This window comes from Myxine glutinosa, chromosome 9 (assembly GCF_964187855.1).
Source record: "Myxine glutinosa chromosome 9, kmMyxGlut1.1, whole genome shotgun sequence".
Lineage (NCBI taxonomy): Eukaryota > Metazoa > Chordata > Myxini > Myxiniformes > Myxinidae > Myxine > Myxine glutinosa.
Window position 1 is genome coordinate 70,283,764 of NC_136269.1, and position 16,318 is coordinate 70,300,081.

Sequence of the window (16,318 nt, forward strand, 5' to 3'; positions counted from 1 at the left end):
AAATGAAGCCTTCAAAGAAGCCGAGCTAGGTTGGTGGATCATAATAAAATTAAAGCTAATAATCACATGCAGATGGATATACTGGTGCAATTCGTACTTGTTTATCGTTGGTTAGTTCTTAGCAAAACAAAGAATGAAAAACTACTTACTCAGCTCATTTTTGACATTCTTAAAATTCATCATACTGTAATTTGGTATGTACCGCATATTGAAGAAAAAGTAGAACTAGAAAGCATTTCAAAATGAAAATCCCGCACAATAATGTCCACTTCGTACTCTGATTAAACTTGACAAAAACAACAGGTTAAAAAAAGAAGAAATGTAAATTTTATTAACCAGTGTTCTCAATATTCTCACAATAAAGGTTTGTTGGAATTTGGTGACAAAAGTTCAAATGGTAAATAAATAAACAAACACGGAAGCAATTGAAAAACAAAAACCAGTGGTCTCGCACAGTGTAACATGGGCAGGTTAATACGGGCTATTAGTTAGTTACTATTAGTTAGCTATTAGTTACTATGATTTTTCCGTTTAACATTTGTACCCAAACAGTTATTCTTCGCCATATTCTCGTAACAAAGTTTGTTGAACACTTGATGACAAAAGCTGAAATGGTAAAAAGGTTATGGCGGGGACAGACGAACACATACACAGAAGCGATTGCAAAACCCTGTTTCTAGCTGTGCAGGGGACGGGCGAACTAGAAAGCCCAAAATGCAAAGCTCATCCGCATCCGCTTTGTACTCAAACTAAACTTGATGAAAGCAACAGCTACAAAATCGCACCAGTGTCTGAAGGAAGTGGTTCAGTTTGGCATTTTAAACATGATATAGACAAAGCTTAGAAATGACGAAACCCATTAGAATTACCCTTTAACTCCATTCGAATTACCCTTTAAAATTACCCTTTAGAATTACCCTTTATAACCTTTTAGAATTACCTTTGAGAACCTTTTAGAATTATCCTTTAGAATTACCCATGAGAATTACCCTTCAGAATTACCCTTTAGAAACGGACATTACAATAACCACCTTTTAGAATTACCCATTAGAATTACCCTTTAGAATCACCCTTTAGAATTACACTTTAGAATTACCATTTAGAATTACCCTTTAGAATCCATCAGGATTATCCTTTAGAATTACCCTTTAGAATTATTCTTTACAATTACCATTTAGAATTACCCTTTAGAATTACCTTTTAGAATTACCTTTTAGAATTACCCTTTAGAATTACCCTTTAGAATTACCCTTTACAATTACCATTTAGAAGTACCATTTACAATTACCCTTTCGAATTACCTGTTAGAATTACCCTTTACAATTACCATTTAGAATTACCCTTTACTAGTCCAAGCCATTTAGCCCAAATATGGGGCCAGATAGGAAAAAACTGCAACACTCCATATCAGTGCGAAATTGTATGCAGTAATATATACCAGATAACATATCAAAAGTCTAAAGCTCTAAAAATATGGGGTGTCTGTCAAAATCACTGGTACATGGACCCCCCTTTTCATCCTTTTGCGGTACGATTTGTTCACATTTTGCGATACATTCCGAGCACATGGTATATAATTATACTTTTAATATCAGGAATTACAGCATGTTACAGCCCCAGTAGGGCCCGTACGGAACAAAAAAATAAGCACGTAAACAAAATTCCCAATAGCTAAATACTGATCACTGATATGCAAATACATGAATCACTTGTCATGACTGTTTCAGAATTATGGCACATTTTGTTGATTAAAATCACAAACTCATAATAAAATCACATATAGAGAAACTAATAATACTGACTCATAAAATACTGTCGGAAGTCAAGGATTCGCTTAAAAGTAAAAAAAATGTCCACAATTAACTAATTCAGCTGCATGTAACAGTCTATAACAACAGTCCACTACCTAATCATCATTTTCCTCGTCATCGTCGTCGCTGAAACTGTCCAGGACGGAGTTGGTGCAGCCAGATCCACGGCACTGACCACAAGCAGGAGAACACTCCAAGTTGTTCTTGCGGCATGTACACCGTGCGGAACCACAATCGGTCGAAACAGTTGCACCGGATAACATTCAACAAATCCTGAGGTGCTGGAGGGAGGTCGGTCATAACAGGAACAAGATTGCCGTCGCTCATTCTCCAGCCCCAATCCACTGGTTGTAGGCTGTTGTTTCCTTTCCACTGCTGTATTTGCAGATACACCCGTCTGCTGTGATATCTCGCTGCAGCAGATGTGGGCGGTAAGGTCTGTGGGAGTATCTTCGAGGTCTTGACTGCGACCTGTTCACAAAACCGCTTGTACCTGAGGGAATCCAAACTTTCATCAGGTTTACCCTTGTAGAGACACACGAGTGCTATCTCTCCTGCAGCCTCGACCACATCTGGTGATGCATCCTCAGCCAAGAAACTGTTGGGATTGAGTTTGGAAGAGTGTGCTCATCATGAATTTCTTCAGTGACGCTCCTTTGCCAAGGCCGTACAGTCGAGACGTCGTGTCACATCCCAATACTGCGTGTATGAATAGGATGCTTTCACACACAGCTGCACCTAGCTGACGTTTCATGGACTTCACATTCCAGATGTGGTTTGGTTTTGTAGTGGATTTTGCCTGACTATACATAAACAAGTCGTGTGCTTCTAGGTTTGCGTAGAAGCAGAGTAGGACGATCAGATCTGTGTCTTCTCCTATAAGGGCTGTGTTCCTCATGTTCTCCGAACTGTCTGCGGTCTGGACGATTAGCAGGTCAGCATCTTCCTGGGAATGATGGGTCTGGCATCCAGAAAGCCGGAGGTATCTGCTCAACATGTTGATGAAGTTCTGTTTGTTGTTGAGGTTTCCCAGGAAGATGTCTTTCTTCATGGTCAACTTCATGTCATCAGTGAAAGTCACTTCTGGTCCACCTCTACCTGCTGCTCGCCTCTGGTGGGTCATGTGCTTGGTTGATTGACCAAGATATCCATCAAATATTACGATGGCCTTTCCGTACTTTCTTGTAACATAGTCACAGTGGAGCATGCAGATCTCTCGATATGTTGGTGAACCACGTGGCCATGGTATACGGTGCAGCAGACTTCCACCATCCAAGACATACTGGATTTCGCTGATTGACTCTATGGTACCTGGTTCAAGTTAAGACCAGATAGCATCTCCGAGTACGGACTTCTGGGCTTCACGTAGCATCAGCTTTTCATCAAACAGCGCAGGTGGATGAGGGCATAACTCAAAGCGAAACATCTCTTCCTTATCTTCAGCAGATTTTGAGATGATGATGAGACGCTGGAATAGCAGTTCTGGGTCTATCTGTACCTGGTCTTTACCAACTCGCACAGATGATCTGGCCTTCAGAAATGTGGTGGCTTGGTCTTTGCGCTTGAACGTGTAGTGGACAACTGACTGATTTGTCATGGAGTGCATGATCTTGTCTCCAATGAGCTTGGCATTGTCGACATCAACCTTACTGCCAGCGTTGACACCAGTCATTATGTTCCTGAGGGATGGATGACACTTGAAAGGATTTCTGTCAACGAGAGCGACCTGTAGTGTACTTGTATCTTGCATGTCGCGATGCTGCCTGGTTTTGCCCATCTCTTTGTTCTGTTCACCTGTGCTGTACTTCACTCCAGTGAGCTCTTGCATCGATCTGTTCGTCTCCGAACAAGCCGGCATGGACAAAAGCCACGTTAACCGTTGTTGCTCTGTCATTCCTCTTCCTCTTGTTAACCCCCCGCTGGTCTTCATACTTCTCATGAGTACTTGCTCAATCATCAGGTCTGAGGAAATTCCAGCCGAAGCTCTACTACTTCTTCGGGCGACATGGAAGCCCTGAGTAAACTTACGGTGCACATCTGGATAGTCCTGTTCTAAGCTGTGCATTATTTGCAGGTAAATCCTGGCAGACTTAGCATAGAGTGAATGACCTGAGGCTGCTACATATGGTAACATATCAGATACAGCTTCGAGGTGCAGGGACCAGTTTCCCATACGCTCGGCTTTGATGAATTTTCTTAAGATCTTCACCATATCCATATACTGTAACCACAGTTTCGCTGTTCGGTCTTTGGTCAATGATTCTGTCTGTGTTTGAAAGACTTTGCTGATCTTGTCAAGGATTGGATCACTTGCTACATCGTTGGAAGATCGTGTGCCTTTCATCAACGCATCATACAGGGTCCTTGCTTTACTCACATCTGGATGAATCACATCATCATCGGCCAAGCCACTCATTGCATCTTCATCCCGAACTGGCAAGTCTTCTGCAGTTCTGTATTGTGTTCCTCCAAGAGGATCAGACAGGAGGAGTGCATTCAGGACAGCATCCAGGAGGATGTGTGCCCGTACAGCCCTGGAAATTGCTTTTCCTGTTAGGATGTGATCCACTGCATTTGGTGCGTATATGAGTTCTAGCAGCTCCTTCAACCCAGAACCACCCATGAGGTGCCCTATGCTGCCAAGGAAGCTCATTTCCTTATGAAAGGCACCTAGCCTTACCACAATACGTCGCATGGGGCTTCCATCTGGCTCCGAGAGAATGATCGACAATGCCTTCTACCATAGTGGCTGATCAAAGGTGATGATGGTAGGTACATCATGTTGTTTAGCATGTTGCGCAATGTAGTTGAGAGTGGAGTAGATGCATGTAGTGTCGCTCGAGCTCAAATCAATCATTGGGAGAAACAGGACAGACGATTTTGAATGCTGGACACCACGATGTCTACCCAATGATTTGTATCGTCTACCCAATTTCTGTTTCTTCTGTACTGTTTCATTATGTACAAAATTCAGAGGGATCAGTTTCCCTGTCCGGAAATTTGAACTGCATACCTGGTGATACACGGCATCTGCCACTGGAAGGTCACACACAATGAGCAGTCGAGCCCGAACAGTATCGGCCCATGCATCGTTCCTTGTTGAGCACTTTTGCAGAAGACTATCTTTACATTCTGTAAATGTGATAGAGTGGACATCTCCTTGTTGTTTCCTGTTATCAAAGTTCACCTTTGTACCACAGAAGAGGCAATCTGCTTTGAAGTTGAAGGCTTCCTCTGCTGATCGGAGCGATACACTTGGGCCTGGTCTGTGTGTATCTCTGATACTCTGTGCTACCTTTATTGGATTGCAGTATACACGTCGGCATTCTTGATGAACAACTTGACCTGGAACAGTCTGTATTGGGTCACTGCGCTGGTCACTAACAACATTAATCGTCCGACTTCCCTTTTCACGAAGTGTCACTACTGGATTATCGTTGTTGGTGGATTCATTGCAGAACACACACGAATTGGCCGCCATTCTTCAGGGTTGGATTACCTGCAAATATAGAAAAGTTGAATATACTATTACTGTATGTTATTGCCAATAGACCTAAACATACTAAATACATGTCATTGATGGGATTAAAAAACTAAGATATATATGGTTCACAAACAAATAATGATGTACCGTCGCTTGCTGTGGAGTGAGCAGTCTTTGTAAAACGGGGTGTGGTTAAATAAGACACTAAAACAGTAAAAACTTCACTTATATATACAATATTGTACAGTATGATATCCTTTATTTATTATATCGTGCTAGTGATTAGGTCCAGTGTATAAAATAAGCAATAGAAGTTCAGAGAGCGACAATAATCATAGCATGCGGCATATGTACGTCTTTTAACATGGGGCTAAATGGAGAAAACTTGATTGCATTATTTGAGAGTCACCCCATATTTTTAGACCTTTATACTTTTAGTATGTTATAAAGGTACCTTGAGGGTAATCAATACTAATGAGATCGGTAGTGTTGCAGTTTTTTCCCCGTCAAATGCTAAATGGCTTGGACTATACAATCATGCTTTAGTATTACCCTTTGGAATTACCATTTAGGATTACCTAATTCTAATTAGAAAATTCCCCTAATTACCAATTAGAACCCTTTAGTATTACCCTTTGGAATTACCATTTAGGATTACACTTTAGAATTACCCTTTACAATTACCATTTAGAATTACCTAATTCTAATTAGAAAATTCCCCTAATTACCAATTAGAACCCTTTAGAATTACCCTTTAGAATTACCCTTTAGAATTACCCTTGAGAACCTTTACAATTAAACACGGCAGGTTATAAAGGTTCTTCTTCTTCTTTTTTTGACGGACGGACATAGCAAATTATTGAAGTGGCTTCACCGCTTTAAAAAAATGCCTTGCTGATGGAGTATATGGAATAAATGTTTGGTTTCTTGACTTTATGAGAAAGTGGAGGGCTATTATCTTTCTAGCCCCAATGGTTGATCTCACTGGACTAAACAAACAAAAAGGAGTTTTCCTGACTCCCTGGATTGATGGACCTGCCATATTGGGTCTTTATCCAGTCTCCAAGTGTCTTAGGTTGACATCTCTGCAAGTCTCTCATAATTAATCTACGGCGGGACATTGATGAATGTAATATAAAATTATGTGCATAACATCACAGCAGAATTAAGGCTCAGCAGTAGAACGATCTTTTATGAACTGCCTGGTTGTGGGTGTGATTACCATCTGGTATTGCACCAGCAGAGACCACTGTATGATAGAACACGCAATCCTTCAAAAGGGACATTAAGCCAGCTGTTTCATTTGCAACGTGGATGATAAACAATGGTGTTGGTCCCAATACTGGACCAGTAATTTGGTTAAACTGCAGTTGTCTTCTATATTGAGTGCAGGGTTTACCAGTTTACCTGAGCTGGAACTATTCCTCCTCTATAACCGGCTCAGCAACCCAATGAGGCTATATGTCATGAGGCCTCATTGGAAGATCAAACCAATTACAAAAACAATGCATCGTATTTATGCAGCAATAACTAGTCGCTAAGTTTTGTGATAAATCAAGTGCATCTTTACGACCAATTTGAAACCCCCAAACAGGCCCTAAAACTTACTGGTCACATAAAGTGTTTGACACCAGGGGACGCTAAAAGACAACGATGCAAGCTCAAATCGAAATTTCGTTCCAGATTTTCTATCATATTACCGCAACACAAAGTACCATGTAACCATGGATCATGGCACATAGGAAGACCTGGTTCCATTAGGGCAGGTGGAAAGAATATCAAACAAATAAATATGTAATCAGGATAGAGTTTACCCTTATAATAGACATGTCAACAAATGCACACTGTGCCAAAGTATTTTGTTCAAAATAAATGCACAGTGTGCCATTCACTGCGGCATATACTGTATAGGTGCTTGGCTTGCCAAAGGAAAATGGTAAGTGTGTACTTGTATGTCCCATGCGTTAAATGATATAAAGAGGTAAGTTAGCGGAAGTGCAAAAGCAAATAACACAAGCCATTTATAATGGTGGTGATAGTAAGAGTGGTGATGGCAGAGGTGATGTGGTGCCTTGTGGGAGTGGTTGAGGCGATGGCAGCGGACCCTTTGTGGCGTTGCTCCAGCGGTTTCCCTCAGTGCGGTGGGAGAGGGTGAGGAGATGTACACAAGCAGCCCCAGCGCCAGATCCAAATACGGTGACTCGGAGTGGGTCTGCTCCCAGGTGCTCTGCATTGATGCTGAGCCATTGCAGTGCTGCCACCTGGTCAAGCAGGCCGTAGTTCCCTCTTGCCGCCATGTCGCCTGTGCTCAGGAACCCTGTAAGTTATGCGGGAAAGTGGTAGAGCTCCAAAAGCAATTTCCGAGAAAATAAAATAAAATATGTTGGTTTTCATTCATAACCAGTTAACCTGGCCGGTTTCCCATTGGAGTGTTACTATGGGGAACCTTGTGTGTCTAGCAAGTTAGTGGTTAATTCCAGGCGCAAACATATAAAAGGCTTCATGAAACAGCATGTTTAACCCCATGCATGACTCAAGCAAGCTCAATATATTTAGCTTAAAACATGTGCAATGTCTATATTTGCCAAATTTAGTTACTGATTAAATGAAAAGTAAATGACAAACTCGAATGTTTCATTTATTTTGTTCTTCAAATGTAACTAGAGCGAAGTCGATGGTGTGCCATCGCAAATCCCAACACTTCCCACCTAAAGCAAAGTTGAAATATGGCATAAAGTTCCACCAGGATTGACCCAATAACGAATTTTGAGTTAAAAATCTTTTTTGACCGCTGCGGACCCAATTTCCCACCCCTGGGGCATGAACCAGGGATAAAATCCAAAAAATCGTTCCATATTTCATGTGCCCCCCCCCCCCCAATATTGATTGCATATATGTAATACAAAGTTACATTGAAAATGTTCAAAAATGTGCCCACAATTGCATTTTTTGGTATTTGACCTCTTGACCCCACCCGAAGGCCCCAGGGGGCAGGGTCAAAACTGATACTGCTCACACACATTCTTGCCATATTTCTTTTTTTAATACATGGGCTAAGTCTTGTAATAGAGCTGACACACGCACGCGCACACACACACACACACACACACAAGGATGTATTGACGAAACAAACACTTAACAAAGCGAATGAGCTTGGGGGAAGTGCCGTCACTATCGTCACTTCCCGGTATGCTCTGGGTACCAGCGACGTCACAGCAATGGCGCCGCTTTTCTCACCGTACTCAGTGGGGCATTTCCTCAAGGGGAATTTCCTCCTCCCCCAAAGATTCCAACCGAAGGGGATTGTCCATGCTCTACCCGTTTCAAGCAAGGAAGCAGCACATACCATTTTAAAAGTCTTTGGTATGACTTGAACCGGTCCAAACCGATTTGGTGATTTTTTAGGAGACTCCATCTCCTTACTAGATGGCCATTGGCTCCCTGCGGGAGCTCACCCACCCTTTATCAGGTATTGTTTTTGGTCCTGGCAAGGTGTCACAGTCACCTTCCCTGCTAGCAAAGCCAGTGAGGGGTGTCGGTTTAGTTGCCGACATCCCGACCATGCGGCTAGTAGCACCGGGTTACATGTTACCAGTGGCAGTCCCAAAAGACTGACTTGACTATATGTGGTGATCATAACTACCAAGTTTGGGGAATTTCTGCACATCTTTTTAGGAGATAGAGTGTCGGACAGGCAGACAGAGCCAATTATAATACCGTTGTTTTTAAAAAGCGTGGGGATATCCAGGAGAGGAAAATATGATTGAGACAGGCAGAGGGAGTGGAGTTGAGAATTGTAAAGTTTTGCTAATCTATATTCAACAGTTTACAGTTTAACTTTGAAATGGAAACTTCAATTTCCTCAATAGTGGAGGCTCCAAGTTGCCCCATCATGATGAAACGGCTACAATCCATTTCAGAGGTCACATTGTTTTTCCCTGGTTTTATTTGTATTTAAAGGTGTTTATAAGATATTCAGTAAGTACGCCGCATTAATAACTTTCTCAGTGAAAGCTTCTTCGTCACTCAGAGGCAAGTTGAATATGAAATTGACAATCTCCAACACTTGTAAAATACATTTGGGAGATACGAGTTCTATCGAGCTTTTCACCACAAGTTAATTCACAACCCGGGCCCCTACTTATGATAGAACAACAATCTACAAGCTGTAAAAATTGATCTGGTTCTCCCCTGACACCAAGACGAAAAACTCACCTAGCTTCGGAGTCACTTGAAGGGATAGTGGATGTAATCGATTCTTTTTACACTGCCGGTATAATGTAATCATCTTCCTGGCATAGTCGTGCCTTAAGCATCGGGTAAATTACAAGCAGACAGGTGTGGTACAGTGGACAATTGTTATTTAACAAGGAATTTGCAATCTCCAGCTAATTATCTTAGATTTACTCTTCTCTCTCCTTCTCTCTCTCTCCTTCTCTCTCTCCTTCTCTCTCTCTCTCTCTCTCTCTCTCTCCTTCTCTCTCTCCTTCTCTCTCTCTCTCTCTCTCTCTCTCTCTCTCTCTCTCACACACACATTCTCTTCCCCCTTCCGCCACTCTCTCCCCTCTTCCATCATATTCTTCACTCCATTATTTCAAAGAGGCGGTGCACCACAACATCATCAAGCCTCATCCCTACCCACAATCCTTTCTACCCCTATTAGCCTGACCTTGGCTTGCAGGACAGCCTACAAGTGCACAAACTCGCCTGTGAACCGTCTAGCTTGGGTTCTAATCTCGGCCAAGCTATAAACTCTTATGCCGATGTTTCACAGGCAGAGGCGGGTTCTGAAATGTGTGTGTCGTCCCTCGGATGGACTTGAAGCGGACGTCCCATCTGACGGCATTAGTTGGTGGTCATTAGATATCCCACGGTGTCTTATACCAACAATCTAATATTGACATCGCAATTCCACTGAAACTAAAGACTTCCTCAAGGTGAGAATTTAAATCCTGAATGATGCTGGTCCTCTAACCCTAACCCTAACCCTAACAACCCTAACCCTAACCCTAACCCTAACCCTAACAACCCTAATACGAACCCTAACCGTGAGTTGTATAATTTATTCCCTGTAAGATTCGTGATCTCAGTTCAATGTCTTCACCAATAAGAAATCATTGTACCTTAAGTTGTGTGTTTGGTGAGCATTTTGCCTTTGTTCATGTGTTTATCACTGGCGGAAATAATTGTTTTTGGAACACGGCAGAAGCTGAAATAATTCTCCAGAACTAAATCTCTTTTATATTCTTTGTTAATTCTGAACTGACATGGGAATTGAATCGGTAAAGTAAAACGAATGCGATGCACTGAAACACCTCCTTCGAAGTCACCCGAGAATCAATAACATTGTCTTAAATTTCACCAAAGACCCTCAACACCTGTATTTAAAACGTCTTTGCGAAGTAGGCAGTGAAATGGTTTAACGCAGACTTCATGTACCTTCTGAAGGAGAAGATGGACATGCATTCCTGGAAGCTGTATACTAACCAGGTGTATAAACACTCACCACATTCAAAAGCCAATCTGACAAAATGCTATTTCCATGCATCCTTGCAATGAGTGCCAGAAAAAAAAAGAATACCCAATCCTTTTGCACCATCAGGCTGTCCAGGCAGTTTTCATTGGCTAGGGGGCAAAATCCTGGACTGCTCGCCACTCCGACCAAGGATACTCGAATGGCTCATTTTTTCTAGAGCTGGTACTCATTTTGCTGCCCTCTGAGAGACAGGCTGAGGCAACCCACTTGGTGTTGTTTATGGCATGACAGGAGCTTGAACTTATGATCTTAAGATCCTAAGCCAGCTACCTTAACCATAAAGCCAACACCAGGCTAGTGAAGAAAAATATTATGAAAAAGGCATTTATCACATTGCTGCAGGCAACAAAACAGATTGTGGAAACTTTAACTTTCTCTATCTCTCTCCGTATCTCTCTCCATATCTCTCTCCCTATTACTCCGAGCCCACAGCATTTTAATTAAACTCTGTCCTCTGCTCTCCCCTCTGGGCTGGGGCTCCTGCCTCACACCTAGCTCGGCTTCATGCTGTTGAAACCAAAGCTTTCAGAATCATTGGAATCTCCCGTGATGAAGCTGATTCTGAGGGCCTTTCACTCTCTCACCGCAGGCAGGTTGGTGGTCTTTCTGTTTTCCACCGACTCCATTCCAGCCTTGCTCCCCCTGCTCTGTCTGTGCTCTGTCCCCCAAATATTCCTACAGGTCACACAAGATCTGCCAGCAACCCTCTTCTGGTGAAACTGCCAAAATCAAGACTCTTTGCTCACCTTCACTCTTTCATTCTCTTTTCTCCCGCTTCTGGAACAAACTTCCACACTCTCTTCAATCCCATTCCTCCCTCCAGGTCTTTAAAACAGCTGTTCACCACCATCTCTTATCTTCCCCCATCCAAAACCATGATCTTTTCTACCCCCGTTAAAACGCCCCAAATCCGCCTCTTTAAATCCCCAACTTCTTTCCTGAAACTCCTAGAAGTGTTCATTTGCTTTATACCGTGTAACCCTCCCACCCACTCCCCTACCCCAGCCCTCTCCCTTCCACAGATCGCTCAATGTCCTTGTTCTCTATTGTTGTTGTGCTTGTGTGCTTCTCTCTCTCTCCCCCTCTTGTCTCCAGCTACCTTTATTATATGTTTTATGTGTCCGTTTATGTTTTTTGTGTTTAATGTGTTAGCTCTTACACGAGCCTCAATCTTGTATATTAATAATAAAAAAAACTCTCGCACAAAACCTTAGACCTATCCAGGGTATAAATGGTGATGGTCTAATGCAGGAATGTGGATTCTTGCATGTCCTGGTGTAGACTCAAGAGGTCCTGGCACCTTGAAAAAGGGAGCCAAAATCGGTCTTCATCAGAGTTTCGTCCACATGGATATAGTTCTCACCACATGATAGATCTCGGCATCCTGTTCAAAAATATGTGTCATTAGAACATATTACTGTCGACCAAAGGGGTTCAAGAACAGCCCTAATTAGGGTTAACTAGCATTCTAATTAGACATTCGGGCCCAAGCATGAAATTGATGGCAAAATATCCTCCGATCTCATGCCAGTCGGAATCGGGCACGTAAGAACTTCTTGATCGCTCGCTTTTTAAAAAAAATCACAAAAAGGTCGCTTCTTGATCAATTTCGATCGAAGTGAGATTGTTATTATGTGATCGATTCTGACTGATATGAGATTGGAGGATATTTTGCCATCATTTTCATGCTTGGGCTGAAGGTCGAATTAGAATGCTAATTTAGGCTAATTAGGGCTGTTCTTGGACCCCTTCACTCTACAGTAATACGTTCTTACGATTCATATTTTTGAACAGGATGCCGGGATCTATCATGTGGTGAGAACTATATCCATGTGGACGAAACTCTGATGAAGACCGATTTTGGCTCCCTTTTTCAAGGTGCCAGGACCCCTTGAGTCGACCTCAAGACACGCAAGAATGTGGATTCTTGCATTAAGCCTTACCATTTATACCCTGGATAGGTCAAACCTTTTGTGTATGAGAATCTAATTAAAAGCCTGTGGACTCTCAGACTATATTGAATGCTCTTCAGACACAATCAAGGTTGTGGACCCACCGTTTGGAAAGATTGACACACATTGTCTAGCTGCTTTTCCGGATTGTCATTCAATCAGACACTCAATAAGCAGAAGGAATCATTCAGATCTCTCTCCACTTGCATTAGCATCCATCATTGCCTATCTTTTAGGCAGTATGCCTAAAGGTGGTTAGGTGGTTATATTGGTGGTTACCACCTAAAGGTGGTTATATTGCCTATCTTTTAAGTTTCACATTTTTAGCATAATGTAATGTGTTTTACTATAATGGTCCAGGAGCAAGACCTGTGAAAAAAGATCTCAATCAACACACACCACATACAAGGTTTGGTGGCATACTCTGTTAGGGCAACCCTTCTGGACAACTTATAGGGTGGGTTTCACTCCAGATTGTGGTACAACTTTTTTCCTACGTGACAATGTATGTGGTGGGGGTGGGGGCAGGGAGGTGGAGGGGGGGGAAGGTTAGTTTCTCAAAAAGTGTCTGAAATGGGAGCGATGAAGTCATATTGGTGTTATTTAACACTTTGAGCATTACGTATCTGATTGTTAACTTTGAATAACTTAGTTGGACAAAGCCTGCATAGAGTCCATGCCAGGTCCATCAGACTGCCTGAAGATTCTAAGTGCTCTAAATACTGTAACCAATCTTTACATGCCCTGCCAACAAAATTTGTAATGCTGGGTTTTTGCCATGGTAATGAACTCGTGCACAGCTTGCGCCATCATTGCACTCTTGAGAGATATGTTTCTCTGAGAATGGTCAGCTAATGGTGTGCGCTCTGGTATGGGACAAATTGTCCTCGTTAGTACAACACAATAGTAGTGGCATGTGTTGTGTGTTTCCATTTAAAGTTCATCACTGATATTGTTATTGTAACCAGGAGAGATGATAGATGCAATGCCAAAATTATTTTGATCCGGTTATGTGGCATACTGCCATGGCAAGACTTGTTTGCTTCGAGGGTCATGACTCTTGCATGTGACGAGCAATGCTGAAGATCTTGTGCAACCATGAGGATCCTTCTCTCCTCTGGCTGATTTCTCCTTTCTGGAGGAAGATTCTAAGCATCATCGCTCTCATCGTTGGAAATAACCCAACGCAGGAACCAATATAGACTGTTAGGAATAAAAGTTTTGGCCGAGGCAAGATTCAAATCTGCGGTATTCATAGGTTTTATATACAGACTCCATTACACTCAGCAACATCACTTCTGATCGGAATCGCAGGGTGGTGCAAAATACCTGGTGCGTTCTGTCTGGTCGCAATCTCTTTCATCACATCTAGACGCACTGAGTTCAGACGAGCTAGATGTTTTTTAAAAGATGCATTCAAAACATCCTGTAAAGAGATGGAACTGCTATGCCCACCAGTTCTGGTTGAGTTTTAATATGGGGCTGGTGGAGTATATTACCTCTTCATCAAAATGCCTCAGCATTCTGAGCTTCAAATGCTGATTTATGTACTTGGCTGCCTTATGAGGGTCGATACCTTGTATCTCAAGAAGAGACTTGTATTTGCTGTGAAGGCTGTCCATATCATATGCCTTGCCAGCTTTCTAATTTAAGTTTGAGATCATTAAGCAATTCATCAAAAGCACTCGCATATTTGCCTTCATATTTACTGTCCTTAAAAGTTTGATGCTTAACGTTTGGCTTGCTGGTGTAGTTTGAAAAGCATACCTTGTGATATTTGGCTTCTGCAGGCACAAGGTCATTGCTCACACCAAGGAGCACACGCAGCATATCTTCATCACCTTGAGCTTCTGCTGCATGCTCAATTGACTGACAAACTTCAAATGTGCTAACGTTCAGCATTTCCATCACCTTTCTGTGGGACTTATTTTGCAGAACAGGCACCTGGCCAAGTCTATGACATTTGACTGACATCTCGATCGGCTCCCTGGCTGGCTTGCGTCTGTCATGTCAGATCCTGATACTTCCGAAGGAGAATGAGAAGGCCCATGTCTCTTCTGAATGAGATCCAGATTGTACTTGCCAGTGCACGTCGTGTAGCAATTTGGGTGCCAGTATACATCTGTGGTTTTCAGTGCGTCTAAATCTGGCAGCAAATGCTCATAGCGCTCATCCTGCCTACGATGTAGTGCATAAATCAGTCTCTATGGAAGACGTTTTTTGCCTTTCGAAGAACCTCTTCCACATCTTGACAAAGAACAGATTTGTCGTGGTTTGTTCTTTTCCTTTGTTTTGTCGGTGGCGTGACAGGCAGGATACAGCAAGTGTCGCTCTGAGTCTCTACTGGCCATATGTCTTAATCATACCTGCAGCAGAGTAATACAATGCTGATTCAATTGAACAAAGCAGGCATGGCACATTACACCAGTTAAAGAGAAGAACTACCTACTGACTACCACTTAGTCATGTCAGGATAAACCTTCCTTGGGAACTGGTTAGCTACAGGCATCATCTGAAGATAAAATAAGATTGTTCACAAAATAAATGTCAGTTTCGAGAAAATGATCCAAATCCATTTGCTGAAAACGAAACTAAATGAGAAACTTTTCTACTCAAAAAAGCATATATAGGTTCAATCTGATGAAGATTTCTTTAAAAGAGCAAAGCTGATTGAACGCAAAACTAAAAACAGCAAATTCTGCTGTGATCTCTTAAATTCTATCCCACATGACAAGATTCCGTCCATCTTTGTGTACCGTGGTGCTCCCTGGGAAAAACAACTAAATCAGTGTGATTTGGTGGTCTCTCCTCTTTCCATCGGTGGCTGATATTTTATAATTGACATCCTGGTTAGAAAAATAGAGCTATATGAATGACACCCCACAACCCAACCATTTTCTAAAGAAATGACAATAAGAATCGACCTCCATTACAAACATTGACTCGTAGAAAAAAAGTCATATCACAATCTGGAGTGACACCCACCCTAGAAATGTTCCAGAAGGGTTGCCCTAACAGAAAATGGAATTCAAATGGTGTATGTGGTATGGGTTGTGCAAACACCTATTTCTAAGGCCTTTACAGGAAACAGTTCCTGGATCATAAGAGATGGCCTCATGTGGGCCGGCCCACAGGAGACTATCTCTTACAGTAAATCGCATTGGCATTGCACGTGGTACATGCTTGGGAGCCTTAGTGGCATGCGTTTCTGTCTACACTGTCGCTGACGATTCACCAACAAGTGATGAAACCAGTCTGGCGGCTGAGTGGGGTGTGTAGCATTGGGATTCTCATGTATGTACGAGTACTACTTGTGAATAAATAATGTCTGTAGCTGTAAAGGAACCGGTAGGGTTTGAAACAGCAAAGGGCTTACTTTGTGTATCTTTTCTTGGTTGCTTTACGCAGCTTTCTTTGGCGAGAAGAGCATGGGATTGTGTGTGTATATATACATATATATATACAGTATATGTTGCAGAACCCAAAAATGCTATATTTTTCCAAGAATAGGCCTTTGTGCTGATTTTCTTGCCAA

General features: G+C 42.2%; 1 protein-coding gene across 1 annotated transcript in view; it reads right to left on the reverse strand.

The window, feature by feature from the left end:
* Nucleotides 1-16,318, reverse strand: part of LOC137435750 (neuroligin-1-like) — a 37,861-nt gene that overhangs the window by 20,479 nt on the left and 1,064 nt on the right. The window contains exon 2 of the mRNA XM_068129693.2: nucleotides 7,400-7,612. Coding sequence (XP_067985794.2) covers nucleotides 7,400-7,612 — 213 coding nt within the window. The remainder of the gene's footprint in view (nucleotides 1-7,399; nucleotides 7,613-16,318) is intronic.